General features: G+C 38.2%; 1 protein-coding gene across 1 annotated transcript; it reads left to right on the forward strand.

The window, feature by feature from the left end:
* The first annotated feature begins 995 nt into the window (after window positions 1-995).
* LOC127416101 (26S proteasome regulatory subunit 4) lies at window positions 996-13532 on the forward strand. Its single transcript, XM_051655249.1, has 11 exons — window positions 996-1066; window positions 2646-2699; window positions 2788-2884; window positions 4358-4482; window positions 4623-4808; window positions 4950-5078; window positions 5550-5646; window positions 5815-6004; window positions 6145-6296; window positions 12755-12909; window positions 13252-13532. The coding sequence occupies exons 1-11, from the start codon at window positions 1064-1066 to the stop codon at window positions 13384-13386; spliced, it is 1323 nt and encodes a 440-aa protein (XP_051511209.1). The 5' UTR covers window positions 996-1063; the 3' UTR covers window positions 13387-13532.
* The last annotated feature ends 6204 nt before the right edge of the window (window positions 13533-19736 follow it).

The raw sequence follows: 19736 nt of genomic DNA on the forward strand, positions 1-19736 counted from the left end.
TTTAACTGAAAACCTGACCTGTAATTATAATTCTGTGTACAGTCTATTTTTTATTTAGGCTTTACTCATTGTTTGGTTTCAAATGGCTTTATTACAGCTAAAGAGCACAAAAAGTAAGTGTGCATTTTAAACCAAGGTAAACTAAGCCCTTTTGTTTTACAGCAATAGGCTACTTGTTATTACAACAGTTTGAAGTTGGTTTAAGAATTTAGTAGCCCCAGAAGAACATGTACTGTGCATAAGCTCTTGATGGGTATACACAAAGGTCTATCAAAATGTTAAAAATTCTCCTGTGCCAGCTCCTCCACTGTCCCATTGATGCTTATTCAATTTGCATGCATGAGACAGAGATTTATACATTGAGTTTAGATGACCAGTTGTATATGTAAAATATTGTAATTATTTTTAAGGATATAGAGATATAAAGGGCAGCCTATAAGTATTGAAAATACATTATTTTATATACTTGGTCAATGGAGAGAAAATCCAACATGTGTGTACAGGTTTGGCTATAGGCTACTTGTGAGGACTAGACTTTTGAAAATTACATTTGAAGAAGTCACCTGAAAATCCAAAAATGTCAATATGTAAGAATGCAGCCTCAACTCAATTACCAGAGACATGGTTGTGCAGTCATGGAGAAAAAGGTTTTATATAGGCCTATTCGTTTTTGTCTTTGAATGACAAAACCAGCTTAGTAACTTGGCTTTGTTAGAGTCCTTATTCTGCCTTATCATACAATATTTAAAAACAAACAAACGAGTAATAGTAAACTTTGCATTCAAGGACCTCCCATATCCCATACCCCACAAAATAATACAGTTTTTACAGTTTCTCTTACTCGCCTAGTTCAGAGAGATAATTCACTCTCATATCCTAAAGCTAACATAAGCCCCACAGCTAAAAGGGTTGATAAATGAGTCAATTAGACAGTTTCCTTAGCAAAGTTTCTGTAAGATTGGCCAAAGCCTATCGTGAATAAACAAACGCGTTTCGCATTGCACATATTTTGTCGCATGACGCTCTCCGTAGTGACGTTAATTGTGAGAGACCAACGGTGAAAATGGTGAGTGAGCCAGCAATTTATTCAGTGACACATTTTTTATTGTTGAATCGCTTTATTTCTCTTCGCATTAGTGATGTTATTATCAGATGAAATGTGTGAAAACTGTAAATTGACGTGAGAACGGTGTATGTAGTACAGAACAGAATTAACCACATCACAACATACACGACTGCATTCGAAAGAATAAATCATCTTAAAATCGTTACAAGGCAGCTACTAAACATTAACACAATTCAAAGTTTTTAGATGTTAATAAGCCTGTTTCAGCCCTGTAATCTGGTCGAAAGCAAGCGCTGCATCCCTAGAGATGTGTTAAATACTTATTGATTCATGTCAATGTATGGCCAAAGTAATGTTTTTGGTTTCGTTATATAAAACAAATGTTTATTATTATTATTATTATTATTATTATTACTTAAACTAGTCAGTCAGAGATGTTGCGCAGTCTAGGGTAGCAAATCTATACTCTTTTGCTATATTGTTTGGGTGAGGATTAAACATTACAAAGCCGTAATTGCTTTGGATTATTTATTTATTTATAAATCACGACGTTTTAAGATGTTCATCGGGCATAATGAGAGTTTTCTTAACCCTCGTGCAATGTTCGTTTTAGACTTTGGTGTTGTTCGCTGCCAAATTTGATCGAAAACGATAAACGTGTGTGTGTGTGTGTGTGTGTGTGTAAGAAAGAAATGTAATAACACTAACTTCAATACAATAAATACACTAATGTGAAAATGGGAGAATGTGTCATGTAATGGGGGCAGATTGCTGCCATCTGGTGTAAAATAAATAAATACATTTAAAAAAAATCACATGAAAAGTTCATGACAAAAATAGCCAATAGATGGCTGCAGAAATCCACTAATTTTAATGAAAACATTAATGTTCATTTAAAGAGAAACGCTCCAACACTGTTTACATTGAGCCTGCGTCATCTCGCATCTGTGCGTCGTCTTCTGTGAACCGGATAATGACATGCAGCCCGCAAGCGCCCTCTAGAGGCAGGTGACTGTATAGACAGCCTAATCAACATCTGCTGGCTTGATTTCAGAACACATTTATCCTGAATTAATTAATCGATTACTGATAAGCTTAATTGATCAAATTATTAATGACAATTAATTGATTGTCGATTAATCATTAACACCCCTAATTGTGGCTGAATTATTAATTTTATTTCACAAATAAAAAACAAATGCTCTGTGTTATAGTCTTGCCCATTCATTTCCTATGGTCGACTTGGTCAAATGTGACCCCAAACTACACAAGTGTTGATGTTTTTGTCATGCAGCCTAAACTCATTTTAACCGATCCTCATGCTCCTCAGATGAAGTGTAACTTTTTTATTTAAAAAACAAAATTGATTTATATAATTGTGACCGAACATTGCACAAGGTCTAGTTAACTGTTAGTATTAAACCCCTTGAGTTAAGAAAACACTTTCTTGTAATTGCAAGGCCATTGTCACTAAGGTATTTTTTTTTTTTTTTACAACCGGCTTCAGACCCTGAACCACTATCCTACAGCTAAGCTACTGTATGTTTAAGACAATAATCATTCCTATTTCTCATCACAGGGCCAGAGCCAAAGCGGAGGACACGGACCAGGAGGTGGAAAGAAAGATGACAAGGTGATCAAAATAACATGAATGTTTTAAAACAGCCAGAGTTTTCTCCTCATTTAACCCTTATTTAATGGTGATATCTGTCATCTTACAGGACAAGAAGAAGAAATATGAGCCACCCATTCCAACTAGAGTGGGCAAGAAGAAGAGGAAGTCCAAGGGTCCTGATGCTGCCAGCAAACTGCCTTTAGGTACAGGAAGTAACCTTTCCTGTCGGATCCCAATATAGATTATGGTCAAATGTTATTACCTTGGTTTATAACATTACAAGCTGCCTTGAAGACCTGGAGCCTGATGTATAAACGTTGCGTACACACAAAATTGCCATTGAAATATGCGTATGCAATTTCCCACGCACATATCGGGATTTATAAAAAGTAAACTTGGCGTAAATATGTGCGCACCATCCGGACACTCTTGACTGTGCGTATGCACTCTTATAGTGGCGACTCCAGCTGGACAAATAATTAACTGAACGGACTGATTATAAAATAAAGCAATCGTTATCAATCCAATAGTAGGCTATATTATTTTTATGTAACTAATTAAAAAGGCATTCAAATATAAGCTGTAAAAGGGAAATATTGGTTTGGGATGCGTTGCGTTCGGAGAACTTTTCCGTGTCATCATAGAGAAGGAACATTCAGTAACAAAAAATGACAGCGAAGATTTCTTAGTCTGAGATATTTTCTGTTCTATTACAATCATGTACTGAGATAAGTACAGCATTTGAGTAAAGATTATCTGTAATGCGATGCGCACTTGACTCTGACATGAAATGGCTCAGCAAAATGGACAGTAGCTAAAAGACACTACTGGCCACATTCAGTAGTCGAACAGATCATTGGAGAGACATGTCTCATTAGAAACAGTATTGTACAGCTGCAAACAGGTACAGCAATGCACATAAAATACACATCAAATGTGCTGACTGCTTCACTTCATCCCGAGCCTCATCACAATGAATCCCCTGTTCTAGTCTAATAAAAACATTATGAAAAGTATATTTGCCGTTCAGCTGTTTTTGAATATAAAATACCAGTCAAATATAAAATCTTAGTAATCCGATGATATCAGACAATGCTGCTCAAATAATTTTAATAATTAACTTAAAACGATTTAAAAGGTTTTCTGAGAAGCAAAATTGCCTTGGTTAGATTTAAGTTTGCAAAGATAAAAACATTTTGCCAAGGGATATTCAAGATGGGCTATATTCTTTGAAAACAAGTTCATATCTTAATAAATAATGTTTCTTCATGGAGCAGCATCTAACCTTTGGGCACATGTGACATGTTAAACGCTGTAATCACGTGTCTGGATGGTGAAATGCATATGGTAATTGTATGCAGATGAGGATATGCATAGTAAAAACAGGCATTGTACACTCCATATATGGTTATTTTGGGGAGGAGACGGGGTGGGGAATGAATCCCGTGCATGTACGCACAATCTTCCGCTAGCTGGGATTTATTAAGGGAACTATGCGCAGGTTCTGGCGTACGTTCGGTTTTATAAATCAGAATTTTTTTGTGCATACGCACACTTTTAGGAAGAAATCTAAGCAGAGTTTTATACATGAGGCCCCTGAAGTCCATTGTGATACAATTTTTTATTTTTTATTTGGTGTAACGAGAATGTTCTCTGATGTCTCTCACTCTGTGTAGTCACCCCTCACACACAGTGCAGGTTGAAGCTCCTGAAGCAGGATAGAATTAAAGATTACCTGCTGATGGAAGAGGAGTTCATCAGGAACCAGGAGCAGATGAAACCTCTAGAGGAGAAGCAGGAGGTGCTGGTTCCACCCATCCATTCATTGCATCCATCCATTCATCATCCATCCGTCCTCCCTCCCTCCCTCACTCACTCACTCACTCCCTCCCTCTAAAATGCCTTTGCTTACATTTCCTTTTCTGTTTTCTTTCTTCTTAGGAGGAGAGGTCAAAGGTCGATGACCTCCGTGGTACCCCCATGTCTGTGGGGACTCTAGAGGAGATCATTGATGACAATCATGCCATAGTTTCGACGTCTGTGGGCTCAGAGCACTATGTCAGCATTCTCTCGTTTGTTGACAAAGACCTGCTGGAGCCCGGCTGTTCCGTCTTACTCAATCACAAGGTAAAACATCCACAAGGCCAAGCAAAACCTATACCATAAGTCGGGCTGAATTTTTGATACTGTCTGACACCACAGATATTAATCTCTAATCAAAAGCTTCAAGTCTCGCCACATTTTAATATTTTTATTTGTTGCGTATAGGTCCATGCTGTCATCGGGGTGCTGATGGACGATACAGACCCCCTTGTTACAGTAATGAAGGTGGAGAAGGCTCCACAAGAGACATACGCAGACATCGGTGGACTGGACAATCAGATACAAGAAATTAAGGCAAGCTGACTTTATTTGATTGGAAGACCAGATAAACTTTGTACAGGGTTACATTTTAAAATTGAAAAGTCATGGTATTTAAAAAAAACAAAAAACGTTGAAAGTCATGGGAAAGTAATGGAAATTTTATTGTAATTTAAATATAATTTGTTCTCACTATGCTCAGATCTAAAATATTTCATCTGCTAGACATTGCTCTTTTGGAGTGCAATCGCTATAATAATGGTTTTGAAAATCCTTATCCAGTAATAATGAACAACTGGAAAATTCATGGAAATTGAACCAAAGTTGTACCATTTAATAAAGTGTCAACATACTTTAATGTCAGCTTCGGAAACCATCTAGTCCTCATATTAAGCAGCTAATAGTATTTTTATTTTTTTTAATTGTGAAGTAGTCTAATAAGGTAAAAAAACAAAGAAATAATCCCTGTTGCAAAACTAATGCTGTGGCTGTTAAAATGAACCATAGGAGTCAGTGGAACTACCCCTGACCCATCCAGAATATTATGAGGAAATGGGGATCAAGCCTCCTAAAGGAGTCATTCTCTACGGCGCCCCTGGAACAGGTGAGTTTCAACACTGTTAGTCTGATTTTCTTTAATCTGATAATTTCATTAAATATGACCACCAATGACAATTAATATATTTGAAATAACATGATAACCATAAAAATATGTAGGGGTTGTGATGACATCACAAAGATTGATCAATTGCATAATTGTTCTGATGCTCAGGTAAAACCCTTCTTGCTAAGGCGGTGGCCAATCAGACATCTGCAACATTCTTGCGGGTTGTTGGTTCAGAGCTGATTCAAAAGTATCTCGGCGATGGCCCTAAACTTGTACGCGAGCTCTTCAGAGTGGCTGAGGAACATGCACCTTCTATTGTCTTCATCGATGAGATTGACGCCATTGGAACTAAGAGGTAATGCAATATTATGGATGTCAGATCTGTGAAACTGTAAGAAACATTCAGTATATGCCTGCAATGCACAAGCTTTTTAGGTCTTTATTGAAGATATTGTGTAAATGGTCACATGGTATACCCTGGATGCCTCTTTGCAGATATGACTCAAACTCAGGAGGTGAGCGTGAAATTCAGAGAACCATGTTGGAACTCCTCAACCAACTGGATGGCTTTGACTCTCGTGGAGATGTGAAGGTCATCATGGCTACCAACAGAATAGATACCCTCGACCCTGCCCTTATTAGACCCGGTAAGAGACTTACTAGCTACTGCAGGTCAATGTGTAAGTAAGGGACATCTACAGTGTTCTCTTTCTCTTTTCCCTCTGTGGCAGAAAAACATCATGATATTAGAGTGTATATCACTGTAAACAGGGCTCTATGCTAAAAAATGTTTTTAGGAGCGCTCTTGCATCTAAGTGAAATATTTGGGGGCACCAGGAGTCCCATGGATCCTTAAAAGTCTTAAAATGTCTTAAATTCAGTTATCCAAAATGTAAGGTCATAAAAAGTCTTAAATGATACTACAAAAGTCTTAATTACCATTTAAAGATGTCTTAAATTTGGGGCAGAAAGATGGGAATCGTGATATGACCTCGTGATTATAAAACTTCAAAAGAATACGATTAAATAAAATAAATGCATGTCTTTCAGAGTGAAAACGCTGCACTATTGTATTTTCTCCAAGCACGTGGGGGCTTGTGAGTGTTTTCAGCTGTTGCAGAGCAGTTCGCAATCATTAGGCCATATCAGAAATTTATGACAATTAATTACTAATGATTACCTGTTGATGATGATGAAATAATTCTTTTTTCCTCTTGGTTATTGGTATTTTGGTTGCACCATAAACTGTATCTGGAATTTAATTCAATTTGGGCTCTTGTGTCCTCTGTCTGGTCCTCCCCATCACAGGAAGAAAAGACTAAGAACATTTAATATAGGCTTCCAATTTTAAAAAACTATTGGCAGATTAATTGCATTTCAACTCATTATCATATCAGCAAAATCCTATATTGGTCAACCTCTAATTTGTATTTATTTATATAATGGTACTGTACATAAACCCATTTTAATGTGATATATACAGTTGTGCTCAAAAGTTTGCATACCCTTGGAGAATTGGTAATATATGTACCATTTTTAAAGAAAACATGAGTGAGCAGGCAAAACACATTTCTTTTATTTCTTATGGGATTCATATTCAACTGTAGGTTATAACAGAATGGCACAATCATAAAACAAAACATGGCAACAAAGAAAAAAATGAATTGACCCCTGTTCAAAGTCTGCATACCCTTAGTTCTTAGTCCCACTTTAAGCATCAATTACAGCATGCAGTCTTTTGTAATATATATCTAGGAGGCCCCAAATTCTTGCAGGTGGTATAGCTGCCCATTCGTCTTGGCAAAATGCCTCCAGGTCATGCAAAGTCTTTGGTCATCTTGCATGAACTGCACGTTTGAGATCTCTCCAGAGTGGCTCGATGATATTAAGGTCAGGAGACTGTGATGGCCACTCCAGAACCTTCACCTTTTTCTGCTGTAACCACTGGAGGGTTAACTTGATCTTGTGCTTAGGGTCATTGTCCTGCTGGAAAGTCCAAGAGCATCCCATGCGCAGCTTTCGTGCAGAAGAATGCAAATTGTCTGCCAGTATTTTCTGATAACATGCTGCATTCATCTTGCCATCAATTGTCACAAGATTCCCCGTGCCTTTAGAGCTCACACCCCCCAAAACATCAGTGAGGCACCACCATGCTTCACAGTGGGGATGGAATTCTTTTCACTATAGGCCTTGTTGACACCTCTCCAAACAAAGCTCTATTTTGGTCTTGTCACTCCAAATTACAGTGTGCCAGAAGCTGTGAGGCGTGTCAAGGTGTTGTCGGGCATATTGTAACCAGGCTTTTTTGTGGCATTGGTGCAGTAAAGGCTTCTTTCTGGCAACTCGACCATGCAGCTAATTTTTGTTCAAGTATCATCGTATTGTGCTCCTTGAAACAACCACACAGTCTTTTTCCAGAGCAGCCTGTATTTCTCCTGAGGTTACCTGTGGGTTTTTCTTTGTATCCCGAACAATTCTTCTGGCAGTTGTGGCTGAAATCTTTCTTGGTCTACCTGACCTTGGCTTGGTATCAAGAGATCCCCGAATTTTCCACTTCTTAATAAGTGATTGAACAGTACTGACTGGCATTTTCAAGGATTTGGGTATCTTTTTTTATATCCTTCTCCATCTTTATAAAGTTCCATTACCTTGTTACGCAGGTCTTTTGACAGTTCTTTTCTGCTCCCCATGGCTCAGTATCTAGCCTGCTCAGTGCATCCACGTGAGAGCTAACAAACTCATTGACTATTTATACACAGCCACTAATTGCAATTTCTGCCAGGGTATGCAAACTTTTGAGCACAACTGTATGTGCAAAACATGTCTTAAGTATTTTAAACTTGCATATAGCTTACCCTGTTTTACTGATAAGCATTGTTAAGGCCATATTTAGTGTGTGCCCCTGCCTGTTTAAGTAAGAGTCTGTGATACATGATTTATTTTGAGATTGTGTGGGTTTGTTTTGGTATGGGGAAACGGTATTAATTGTATTTGTTCAGGTCTAGAAAAAGGTCTTAAAAAGTCTTAAATTGATTTTAAAAACTGCAGCAACCCTGGGCACAGTCAGAGGTCAGAGTTTTAAAGGCTGTTGAAGAATTACTACAGAATTCAAAAACAAAAGATGCTTGATACATAACAACGGACACATTCTCTGTTAAACCTTTTTCAAGTTATTTTTGTTCAGCCACACTGCACTAAGGCAAAGTCTTTCTAGCAAGTCCAAAAGGTTGATTGGCTCTTTTATCTGTAAGGCGGGACTTCCTTCATCCGGTGACCATTGGGTGCTTAAAGCTCCTTGGTTGGGCGTTCCAATATCTCCCATTCATTTTAACAGAAGTGGCCCATCTCTGCTAAATTATCTCTGACTATGGGTACTGTAAAGCACAGAGGTGGAAATGTCAGATTCCTGGGCTTTTTCTCTTACTGTGGTGTCAGTGAGCTTGTGTTCATTGATGGTATCATGAACTCTGAAGTGTACCAAGAAATTCTGAATGCAAACTTGCAGAAATCAGTGAAGAAATTATTTAAGACACAGAAGTGGCTCTTTCAACAGGATAATGATCCAAAGCATACCAGCCTTCTATTGAAAGAATACTTTACAAAAAAGAAAATTTGTGTCCTAGAATGGCCCTCCCAGAGACCTGACCTAAACCCTGTGGAGCACCTATGGAATGCAATGGAGAAGAAAATGTCCGATTGTCGATGTTATAGTGTGGATGAACTGAAAGCTTTGGTGGCTGAAACCTGGAGGAAACTTTCACCACAGAAACTTTTATATGTTGAATTTATGCCCAGACGTTGTCAAGAAGTTCTGTGAATGAAAGGATTGCAAACTAAAATCTAAAAACACTTGAACTTTTAATCTTTAATGAAGCAATTATCAAGTGTCCAAATAATGTTTGTCTTAACTTTAAACCATATACAGTGCATTCATGAAGTATTCAGACCCCTTAATTTTTTTACATTTTGTTATGTTACAGCTTTATGATAAAATGCTTTAAATAATTTATTTTTTTCACATCAATCTACACTCCATACCCCATAATGACAAAGCAAAAACCAGATTTTTGATAACTTTGCAAATTTATTAAAAAGAAAAAACTGAATTATCACATTGGCATAATATTCAGACCCTTTGCTGTGACACTTGAAATTTGACTCAGGTGCATCACATTTCTCTGGATCATCTCTGTGATTGGAGTGCACCTGTGGCAAATTCAGTTGATTGGACATGATCTGGAAAGGCACACCAGTCTATATAAGGTCTCACAGCTGAAAATGCATATCAGAGCAAAAACCAAGCCATGAGGTCAAAGGAACTGCCTGCAGAGCTCAGAGACAGGATTGTGTCGAGGCACAGATCTGGGGAAGGCTACAAAAAATTTTAAAATAAAATAGGCTGCATTGAAGGTTCCTAAGAGCACAGTGGCCTCCATAATTCTTAAATGGAAGAAGTTTGGAACAACTACGACTCTTCCTAGAGCTGGCCGCCTGGCCAAACTGAGCAATCGGGGGAGAAGGGCCTTGGTAAGAGAGGTGAACAAGAACCCGATAGTCACTCTGGTTGAGCTCCAGAAATCGTGTGGAGATGGGAGAAACTTGCAGAAGGACAACCATCACTGCAACACTCCACCGATCTGGGTTATATGGCAGAGTGGCCAGACGGAAGCCTTTCCTCAGTGCAAGACACAAAAAAGCACCTAAAGGATTCTCAGACTGTGAGAAACGAGATTCTCTGGTCTGATGAAATGAAGATTGAACTGTTTGGGCTCAATTCCAAGCATCATATCTGGAGGAAACCAGGCACCGCTTATCACCTGCGCAATACCATCCCAACGGTGAAGAATGGTGGTGGTAGCATCATGCTGTGGGGGTGTTTTTCAGCAGCTGGGACTGGTCAGGGTCGCAGCAAAATGTAGAGATATCCTTAATGAAAACTTAGTCCAGAGCGCTCAGGACCTCAGACTGGGCCGAAGGTTCACCTTCCAACAGGACAATGATCTTAAGCACACAGCCAAGACAATGCAAGAGTGGCTTAGGGACAACTCTGTGAATGTCCTTGAGTGTCCCAGCCAGAGCTCGGACTTGAACCTAATCGACAATCTCTGGAGAGACCTGAAAATGGCTGTCCACCAATGGTCCCCATTCAACCTGACAGAGCTTGAGAGGATCTGCAGAGAAGAATGGCAGAAAATCCCCAAATCCAGGTGTGCAAAGCTTGTCGCATCATACCCAAAAAGACTTGAGGCTGTAATCGCTGCCAAAGGTGCTTTAACTAAGTACTGAGTTAAGGGTCTAAATACTTATGTCAATGTGATATTTCAGTTTTTTTCTTTTTAATAAATTTGATAACTTTTAATAAAGTTTTTTTTTTTTTTTTTTTTTTGTCATTATGGGGTGTGGAGTGTAGATTGATGTTAATTTTTTTATTTAAAGCATTTTAGCATAAAGCCCCATTCACATTGTCAGCGATTTTGTCACTAGATATCGCTATATATTCCTTGTCGCTAGTGGGCGTTCCTACTGCTGTCGCACTAATGTTATTGGTTGGCTGCACAACTGGCCATAGCTTCAGAGAATCTGATCACAGATGAGCTAGAATGCCAGTAAAACAAATATATCCTTCTTATTTGACAAGGAATTATTTGTTTTGCCTCTAATAATGAACATTCTGCAGGGGAGTGTGCTTTTATATAAACTACAGCTGTGCTCAATGCATCCTATCATGATCAAGATGAACAGTCTATTCATGTATGAATTAAACTCACTCACAATGTCGACAATTTCTGGTACATTATCCAGTTTGATAAGAAATCAGTTTACTTGCCACTAAAAAGGAGCATTCTGGAAGGGAAAGTTTTATAAACTGCAGCAATACTCAATGCAATATATCAACACAAAGATTGATCTTTCAATGAATCAATCAAACTCACTCAGAATTCTGACAATTTCTGACATGGTTTTCCATGCAACACTGTTTTATGATATTCATAAGTGGTTACAGAAACATGATATAGAACAGTGAAATCGATGACGACAACAACAGCTCCATCTTTCCTGCACTCGTCTCGATTATCTCACAGGACTGTCTTTTCTCATTGGTTGTCGCTGCGCAATATCACTCTGCATTTGCATCAAGTTGAACTTTTCTCAGCTTTGTCGCGTCTGCTTGGCAATGGTCGCTGTCGCTCGTGTCTCCGAAGTCACCAGCTCTCATTGAAAATCAATGGTCTCCTGTCGCATCCAGCGACAAAATCGCTGACAATGTGAACGGGGCTTAAGGCTGCAACATAACAAAATGTGAAAAAAATGAAGGGGTCTGAATATTTTATGAATGCACTGTATCTGTTGTTTTATCATTTAAAATGCAACAAGCTTCTTTTGTTAAATGTTCTGCTTGAAAAGATGTGCTTATGTTTTCTTTCTTTACAATAAATGCAAATTGGTTTGATGTTTTGTTTTCAAATGCAAAGGAATTCATGCATTAAGTTCAGCTTAAGCGTCCAAATACTTTTTGGGGCTCTGAGGGTTTGGTTTCAAGATGCGATTTTATGACGTGATAGTATGTCCCAATACTTGCACACTTTTTTCCCCAATACACCCTAAAAAGTAGATTCTTTTCCATCACAAAAGAGTGCACACTTCAAGGGCATTATAAAATTAGGCAAATTGGGATGCAGTGTAAGTTTCTGTGTTTGCATGAGTGAGAGAGGAGAGCGCTTTAAAACGGCACTCTTAATGCAAAAATAAGTAATGCATCACTATTAAGAGTACTTTGCATATGAGGTAAGATGCATTGGGAAGTTTTTATTCTGATGGCAAGCTACAGTATAATTTCATAAGTTCGGGTCTTGCCAAAAACAGTTTGGCCAAAGAATTTTCCACATTCGCATGCAGTAATTTTCACTCCGAAATGCTCGCACTGTTAGAGCCCTGGTAAAGAGACCTAAACATTTTTGCTAATTGCACTTAAACTACAAAAAGTAGATTTAAAAAGGGAATCATCCCTTTGGCCAGGCACCCACATTGAGCTTTTTGGATGTGTGTGCTTTTGGTTCATTTTTTCCAGGACATTTTTTCACCTCTTTGCTGTCCCCCACCTTAGGTCGCATTGACCGTAAGATTGAGTTCCCGTTACCTGATGAGAAAACCAAGAGAAGGATCTTCCAGATCCACACCAGCAGAATGACTGTGGCAGAGGATGTGAACTTGGACGATCTCATTCTGGCTAAAGATGACCTTTCTGGAGCCGACATTAAGGTTGGCTAAATGGTCCAATTTATATGTTAACATTAGTTGTATATGTTAACATTAGTTAATGCACTCTGAACAAACATGAACTATGAACAGTTGTATTTTTACAATTAACAAAGATTAAGAAATGCTATAAGAATATATATTGTTCATTGTTTGTTTGTGATACATAATGCATAAACTAATGAAAATTATTGTGAAGTGTTACGCAGTTTGATAGTGTTGCAGAAAAGCTCTACTGCCCTCTTGTGTTTGTTTTGTCTTTTCATATAATTTTCAGAATGTACTAGTGTCAATAGAGTACATGGTGAAATATAACGAGTTGTTCATAACATCCTGTTTCTGCAGGCCATCTGTACAGAAGCAGGGCTCATGGCCCTCAGAGAACGCAGGATGAAGGTCACCAATGAGGACTTCAAGAAGTCAAAAGAGAATGTTTTGTATAAGAAGCAGGAGGGTACCCCTGAGGGTCTCTACCTCTAATCTTTTCCCCATTTTCATTTCTGTGCTAACCAGTGAGTGTTAATCTCCTTCTCGAGTGTATGCTTAGCTAAATTTGTGCATGCGAGTTTATTTCTTGCAGTTTGTCTTTCTGTCTATTTGATCAGAAAATAAATACTGGAACTGTAGCAGAGGGATTTTATTTGTGCTGTTTCATTGTCATAACCATTAGAAGAGGAATAAGGGTATGACACTTAATCTTTAATGAATTGAAAAAAAAACGATAATAATTTTGAGCTGTGCCCATCAAAAATTTAAGAGGTTAATAAACAAGGGACTGGCCTCATATGCAACATATAAAAAAAATCAAATCATTAATTCTTCTGCAGTTTATGTTACACATTGTTCAAAGTTTCATACTTTTAATTCTTTTACACATTTTCTCCTGATTTTACTGTTAAACAATAAAATAAGCATTTGTGAACTTCAAAATTAATTTCAGAAACCAATGTTAAATGGATGGTTCACCCAAAAATCAAAATTCTCTCATCATTTACTCACCCTCATACCATGTATGACTTACTTTCTTCCGCTGAACACAAACGAACATTTTAGAAGAACATCTCAGCTCTGTTTGTCCTTACAATGCAAGTGAATGGTGACCAGAACTACTTCTAAAACATTGAAGTCCTTTTTAACTGTAAATCTTCACTTTCACTTTCACTTCCACATTCTGGTCTGGAAGTGACTTTCACTTTCACAATCAGTCACCTGGCTGGGGTTGGTCAAAGGTGGAGATTTAAAGTAAAAAAAAGAAAAGGAAAAAAAAAGGTCTTAAATATCGATCTGTTTCTCACTCACACTTAACATATCGCTTCTGAGGACATGGATTTATGCTCTGGAGTTGTATAGGTAACTTTCATGCTGCCTTTATGTGCTTTTTGGTCCTTCTGAGTTCTGGTCACCATTCACTTGCATTGTATGGACCTAAAGAGCTGAGATATTCTTCTAAAAATCTGTTTGTATTCTGCAGAAGAAAGAAAGTCACACACATCTGGGATGGCATGAGGGTGAGTAAATGAGGAGAGAATTTTCATTTTTTGGTGAACTATCCCTTTAATCAAATATGTTTAATGTTCTACTCCATATTCTTTTATTTTAATGTTCTCAGTTTTTAATTTCTAAGAATTTTACTGAAAAGCTTTCTCTCCTGAGTTTCTCTGAATTTCATTATTCTAATCATCAGAAAGTCACAGTAACAGACAGTGCCTGCAGACAAAGAACATCCTCAGAGAGAAGAGCGATTCATTTCCCTGTAAGAGAGGTTCTGCTAATTACTAGAGGACCAGTGTCGTCTTTCCTACTTGACTCTGCAGAGACTGACATGATTATTTCAGTTGTTGTTTTTTTTTTTTTTTACATTTTTCCCATCTCATTCCGTTCTCCGTTCCCTTTAATTGTTTAAAATAACATGCATCACACACTGTACTATACTTCTAGATGCGTGTGCTGCAGCTCTTGTCTATCGACAAAGTCAATCCCGTTTAAAAACTTTAGGAGTATGCTACTGTATAACAAACGAAACACTCTGAAAGTGCTTTAGATCCACTAAGAAAAATGTTTTCTCAATTTTAAACCGAATGCTGCACAAAAAAAAAAAAAAAAAGAGTAATATAAATGCCTCCCAGTGTTGTACAAGAGCAAGTAATGAAAGTCTCCAGTCAGCAGAAAGCTGCCAGTCTGCGGCCCTTCACGATATCAGTACTGCACTCTTCATAGATCAGTTGAAGGATACAGCCGCTGCCTGCACATTAAAGCACATTCAGCAAACAGAGACTATCTATCTATCATTTAAATTACAGTGGGTCATCTATCTATCTATCTATCTATCTATCTATCTATCTATCGTTTAAATTACAGTGGGTCATCTATCTATCTATCTACTGTGTCTGTCTGTTTAAAAACCTGTCCAAGTGATCTTCCACACTAAGTTTACTCTAAAGACAGTAGGTGTCATGTGAGACCATGTTTTGGCATAAGTCTTGGCATATCTTTAGTTTTTAGTGTGACTTATAGATACTGTGAGTTTATAGTAAATAAAATGTAAGAAATGGAATAGTTTTTTTTTACCTCAAACCTGGCACATCCTTTTTAAATGTGTTAAGAAGGGATTTTGTTTTTTTTTTTTTTTTTTTTACAGTCTGTCATATACATGTGTGCAGAACATGAATATAACTACTTTTATCATTGAGAATGTATAAAGTAAATGACCCACATTAAATAGTACATCCCAAGATGAGTAATACATGTAATTATCAATTCTGATGGGCTCAGAAACTCCTTAAATAGTTGGGATACAATGCACAGACAAATTTGTTTTTCCATTAATGCATGCAACAGGCCTTTACATTCTAAAGCGGTTGAGTGCTGGTGTACAGGTGATTTGCTCACGGGCTGTACATTAGCCAATAGGAAGTGCTGATCATTCAAGGTGGGTATAAGCCGATGCGCTCCTTCTGTTTTCTCATAGAGAATGCTCTGCAGTGTGATACAATATGAGTAAATGCAGCCAAAAGTAGTAAAAGAAACAAATATTTTTAATAAGTTTTATTATGACCAACTTGATTGCATTTCTGTCTACTGCACTACTGCCTGGTGCATTGCAGGTCTAGGGCGGCCAATAATGCCCCCCTTAGCATTGTGTATAATATTGCAGGTCCACATTAACCAATCAGGTGCTCTTTAACAAAATGACGTAACAAATTCTCAAGCGAAGGAAAATCCGGGCGTATCCTTCCGCAGAGAGAAACTAGTACACCACATATCCCAGCTTGCGAGAGCGACTGTCCATCATAAAGCCGGCAGAACCGACAGAGCTCGATTTTATTTGTTACTATGAAGCATTCCAAATAGTCGAACTATCAATCTACCTATCTATCTATCTATCTATCTACAGTGCATCCGGAAAGTATTCACAGCGCTTCACTTTTTCTACATTTTGTTATGTTACAGCCTTATTCCAAAATGGATTCAATTCATTATTTTCCTCAAAATTCTACAAACAATACCCCATAATGACAATGTGAAAGAAGTTTGTTTGAAATCTTTGCAAATTTATTAAAAATAAAAAAAACCACGTACATAAGTATTCACAGCCTTTGCCATGACACTCAAAATTGAGCTCAGGTGCATCCTGTTTCCACTGATCATCCTTGAGATGTTTCTACAACTTGATTGGAGTCCACCTGTGCTAAATTCAGTTGATTGGACATGATTTGGAAAGGCACACACCTGTCTATATAAGGTCCCACAGTTAACAGTGCATGTCAGAGCACAAACCAAGCCATGAAGTCCAAGGAATTGTCTGTAGACTTCCAAGACAGGATTGTAACGAGGCACAGATCTGGGGAAGGGTACAGAAAAATGTCTACAGCATTGAAGGTCCCAATGAGCACAGTAGCCTCCATCATCCGTAAATGGAAGAAGTTTGGAACCACCGGGACTCTTCCTAAAGCTGGCCGCCCGGCCAAACTGAGCGATCGGGGAAGAAGGGCCTTAGTCAGGGAGGTGACCAAGAACCCAATGGTCACTCTGACAGAGCTCCAGCGTTTCTCTGTGGAGAGAGGAGAACCTTCCAGAAGAACAACCATCTCTGCAGCACTCCACCAATCAGGCAGGTATGGTAGAGTGGCCAGACGGAAGCCACTCCTCAGTAAAAGGCACATGACAGCCCGCCTGGAGTTTGCCAAAAGGCACCGGAAGGACTCTCAGACCATGAGAAAAAAAGATTGAACTCTTTGGCCTGAATGGCAAGCGACATGTCTGGAGGAAACCAGGCACCGCTCATCACCTGGCCAATACCATCCCTACAGTGAAGCATAGTGGTGGCAGCATCATGCTGTGGGGATGTTTTTCAGCGGCAGGAACAGGGAGACTAGTCAGGATCGAGGGAAAGATGAATGCAGCAATGTACAGAGACATCCTTGATGAAAACCTGCTCCAGAGCGCTCTGGACCTCAGACTGGGGTGAAGGTTCATCTTCCAACAGGACAACGACCCTAAGCACACAGCCAAGATAACAAAGGAGTGGCTCCGGGACAACTCTGTGAATATCCTTGAGTGGCCCAGCCAGAGCCCAGACTGGAACCCGATTGAACATCTCTGGAGAGATCTGAAAATGGCTGTGCACCGACGCTCCCCATCCAGCCTGATGGATCTTGAGAGGTCCTGCAAAGAAGAATGGGAGAAACTGCCCAAAAATAGGTGTGCCAAGCTTGTAGCATCATACTCAAAAAGACTTGAGGCTGTAATTGGTGCCAAAGGTGCTTCAACAAAGTATTGAGCAAAGGCTGTGAATACTTATGTACATGTGATTTTTTTCTACATTTGCAAAGATTTCAAACAAACTTCTTTCACGTTGTCATTATGGGGTATTGTTTGTAGAATTTTGAGGAAAATAATGAATTTAATCCATTTTGGAATAAGGCTGTAACATAACAAAATGTGGAAAAAGTGAAGCACTGTGAATACTTTCCGGATGCACTCTGTCTGTCTAGGCTATCTCTCTATATGTCTGTCTCTCAAAGTGTTTTATTCTTTCTGGAGATCAAGAACAACTTTTGGAGAGGGGTCTTACATTTGTTCCTGTGCCCAAAAGGGTCGACTATGCGGAACTCAGAGGGAACTTATATCTTAGAAAACTAAAACTTTTAGATCATTTTGGTTTTAATAATTAATTTTCCTCAGTTCCTTTTATTGAAAAATCTATGTGGGAACCACCAGAAAAAAATGTGTCTCCTTTTATTAAGAAAATTATTCAAAGAGATTGAAATTTTATTTTTAGACATTTCAATAATCAGGATTCTGTGGATAACTTGATGAAACAACGCAGGGCCTTAAAGTTTTTAAATTAAACCCGGAATATTGTTATGAAACCAGCGGACAAAGTTTCAGCCATCGTGATTATGGATAGTAGCCAATATCTTTTAGAAGCGAATCGTCAATTAAGTAATGTAAAACATTATATGCCTCTTTCAAATTCAATACAGGAAGAGACCCAAAAACGCATAAGACAAGTAGTAAATGTTGCTACTTTATGAGAAAAAATATATTAATTAAAAGCAATTAAGGTACCTTATAGGCCCAGATAATCCGTGTGCGCATCAGTTTTATCTCTTATCAAAAATACATAAGGATCCAACAACATGGATGGTTCCCTTTGAAGTTCGGTGTGGTCGACCCATAATATCGGACTGTAGATCGGAGTCATGTCGGGTGGCAGAATATATTGATTATTTTTTAAATCCTCTATCACAGATGCATCCCAGTTACATAAAGGATACATATCATTTTGTGCAGAGACGCAGAAAAATTGTAGTAACTGAAAATACGTTTTTGTTTTCTACTGATACTGATAGCCTCTATATAAATATTGATACAGCCTTTGGACTCAAGGCAGTAAAGAACATATTTCTGAGATATCCAGATCCAAGAAGATGCTATGAGATCATTCTGTCACTGCTGGAAATGGGTCTAACTAAAAAAGATTTTGTATTTAATTCTTAACACTAATTATAAATACATGACACAGCTCTGGGAAAGAAATTTGCCCCAGCTTATGTAAATATTTATATGGCAGACTGGGAGCAAACTGTCTTTCAGAAATGCCCTGCTGTACCTGTCATGTATTGTAGAAATTTGGATGACATATTTGGGCTTTGGACTCATTCAGAGGGGGAGTTTTGTACATCTGCGGAAATTTTAAATACACATCATCCCAGTATCACTATCAAGTACAACCTCCAAAAAGAAAGATTGGAATTTTTAGACACCCAGGTTTTTTTTTTTTTAATGGTGGGTTTGGGAGAATGAAAGGTTTGGGTACAAAGGTGTTTTTTAAGTCTACTGACCCACATGCACTTTTGCACAAAAAGAGTTTTCACCCTAAACATACGTTTAAGGGGATTAGTAAATCTCAATTGATCCGATTTCATAGAATTTGTTCCCAACCAGAAGATGTTGAAGAGGCAACATTGGTACTTTTTAAAGCCCTCAGACCTAGAGGTTATAGCAAGAGATTTCTGAGGGGTATTAAAGTGGACGTTTGTAGGGAGTTTAATGTAGACAGAAATGATATGAATGTCCCAAAGTTTACGAATTAGGGAACATTTTTGATTCCATTGATTAGTTTATTTTCACCAATGGCTGGGAATTTGAATTCTGTTGTGAAGACCCATTTTCAGCAGTCACAGGATGGACATGACGTTTTGAGACCGTTTAAGGTGATAGCAGCATTTAGAAGAAATCGAAATTTAAAAGATATGTTAGTGCATGCTCGATTTACACAACATTCTGCTTATAAACCCAAATGTCTATCTTGGCATCTTCATTTT

The sequence above is a fragment of the Myxocyprinus asiaticus genome, chromosome 25, assembly GCF_019703515.2.
Source record: "Myxocyprinus asiaticus isolate MX2 ecotype Aquarium Trade chromosome 25, UBuf_Myxa_2, whole genome shotgun sequence".
Taxonomy (NCBI): Eukaryota; Metazoa; Chordata; class Actinopteri; order Cypriniformes; family Catostomidae; genus Myxocyprinus; species Myxocyprinus asiaticus.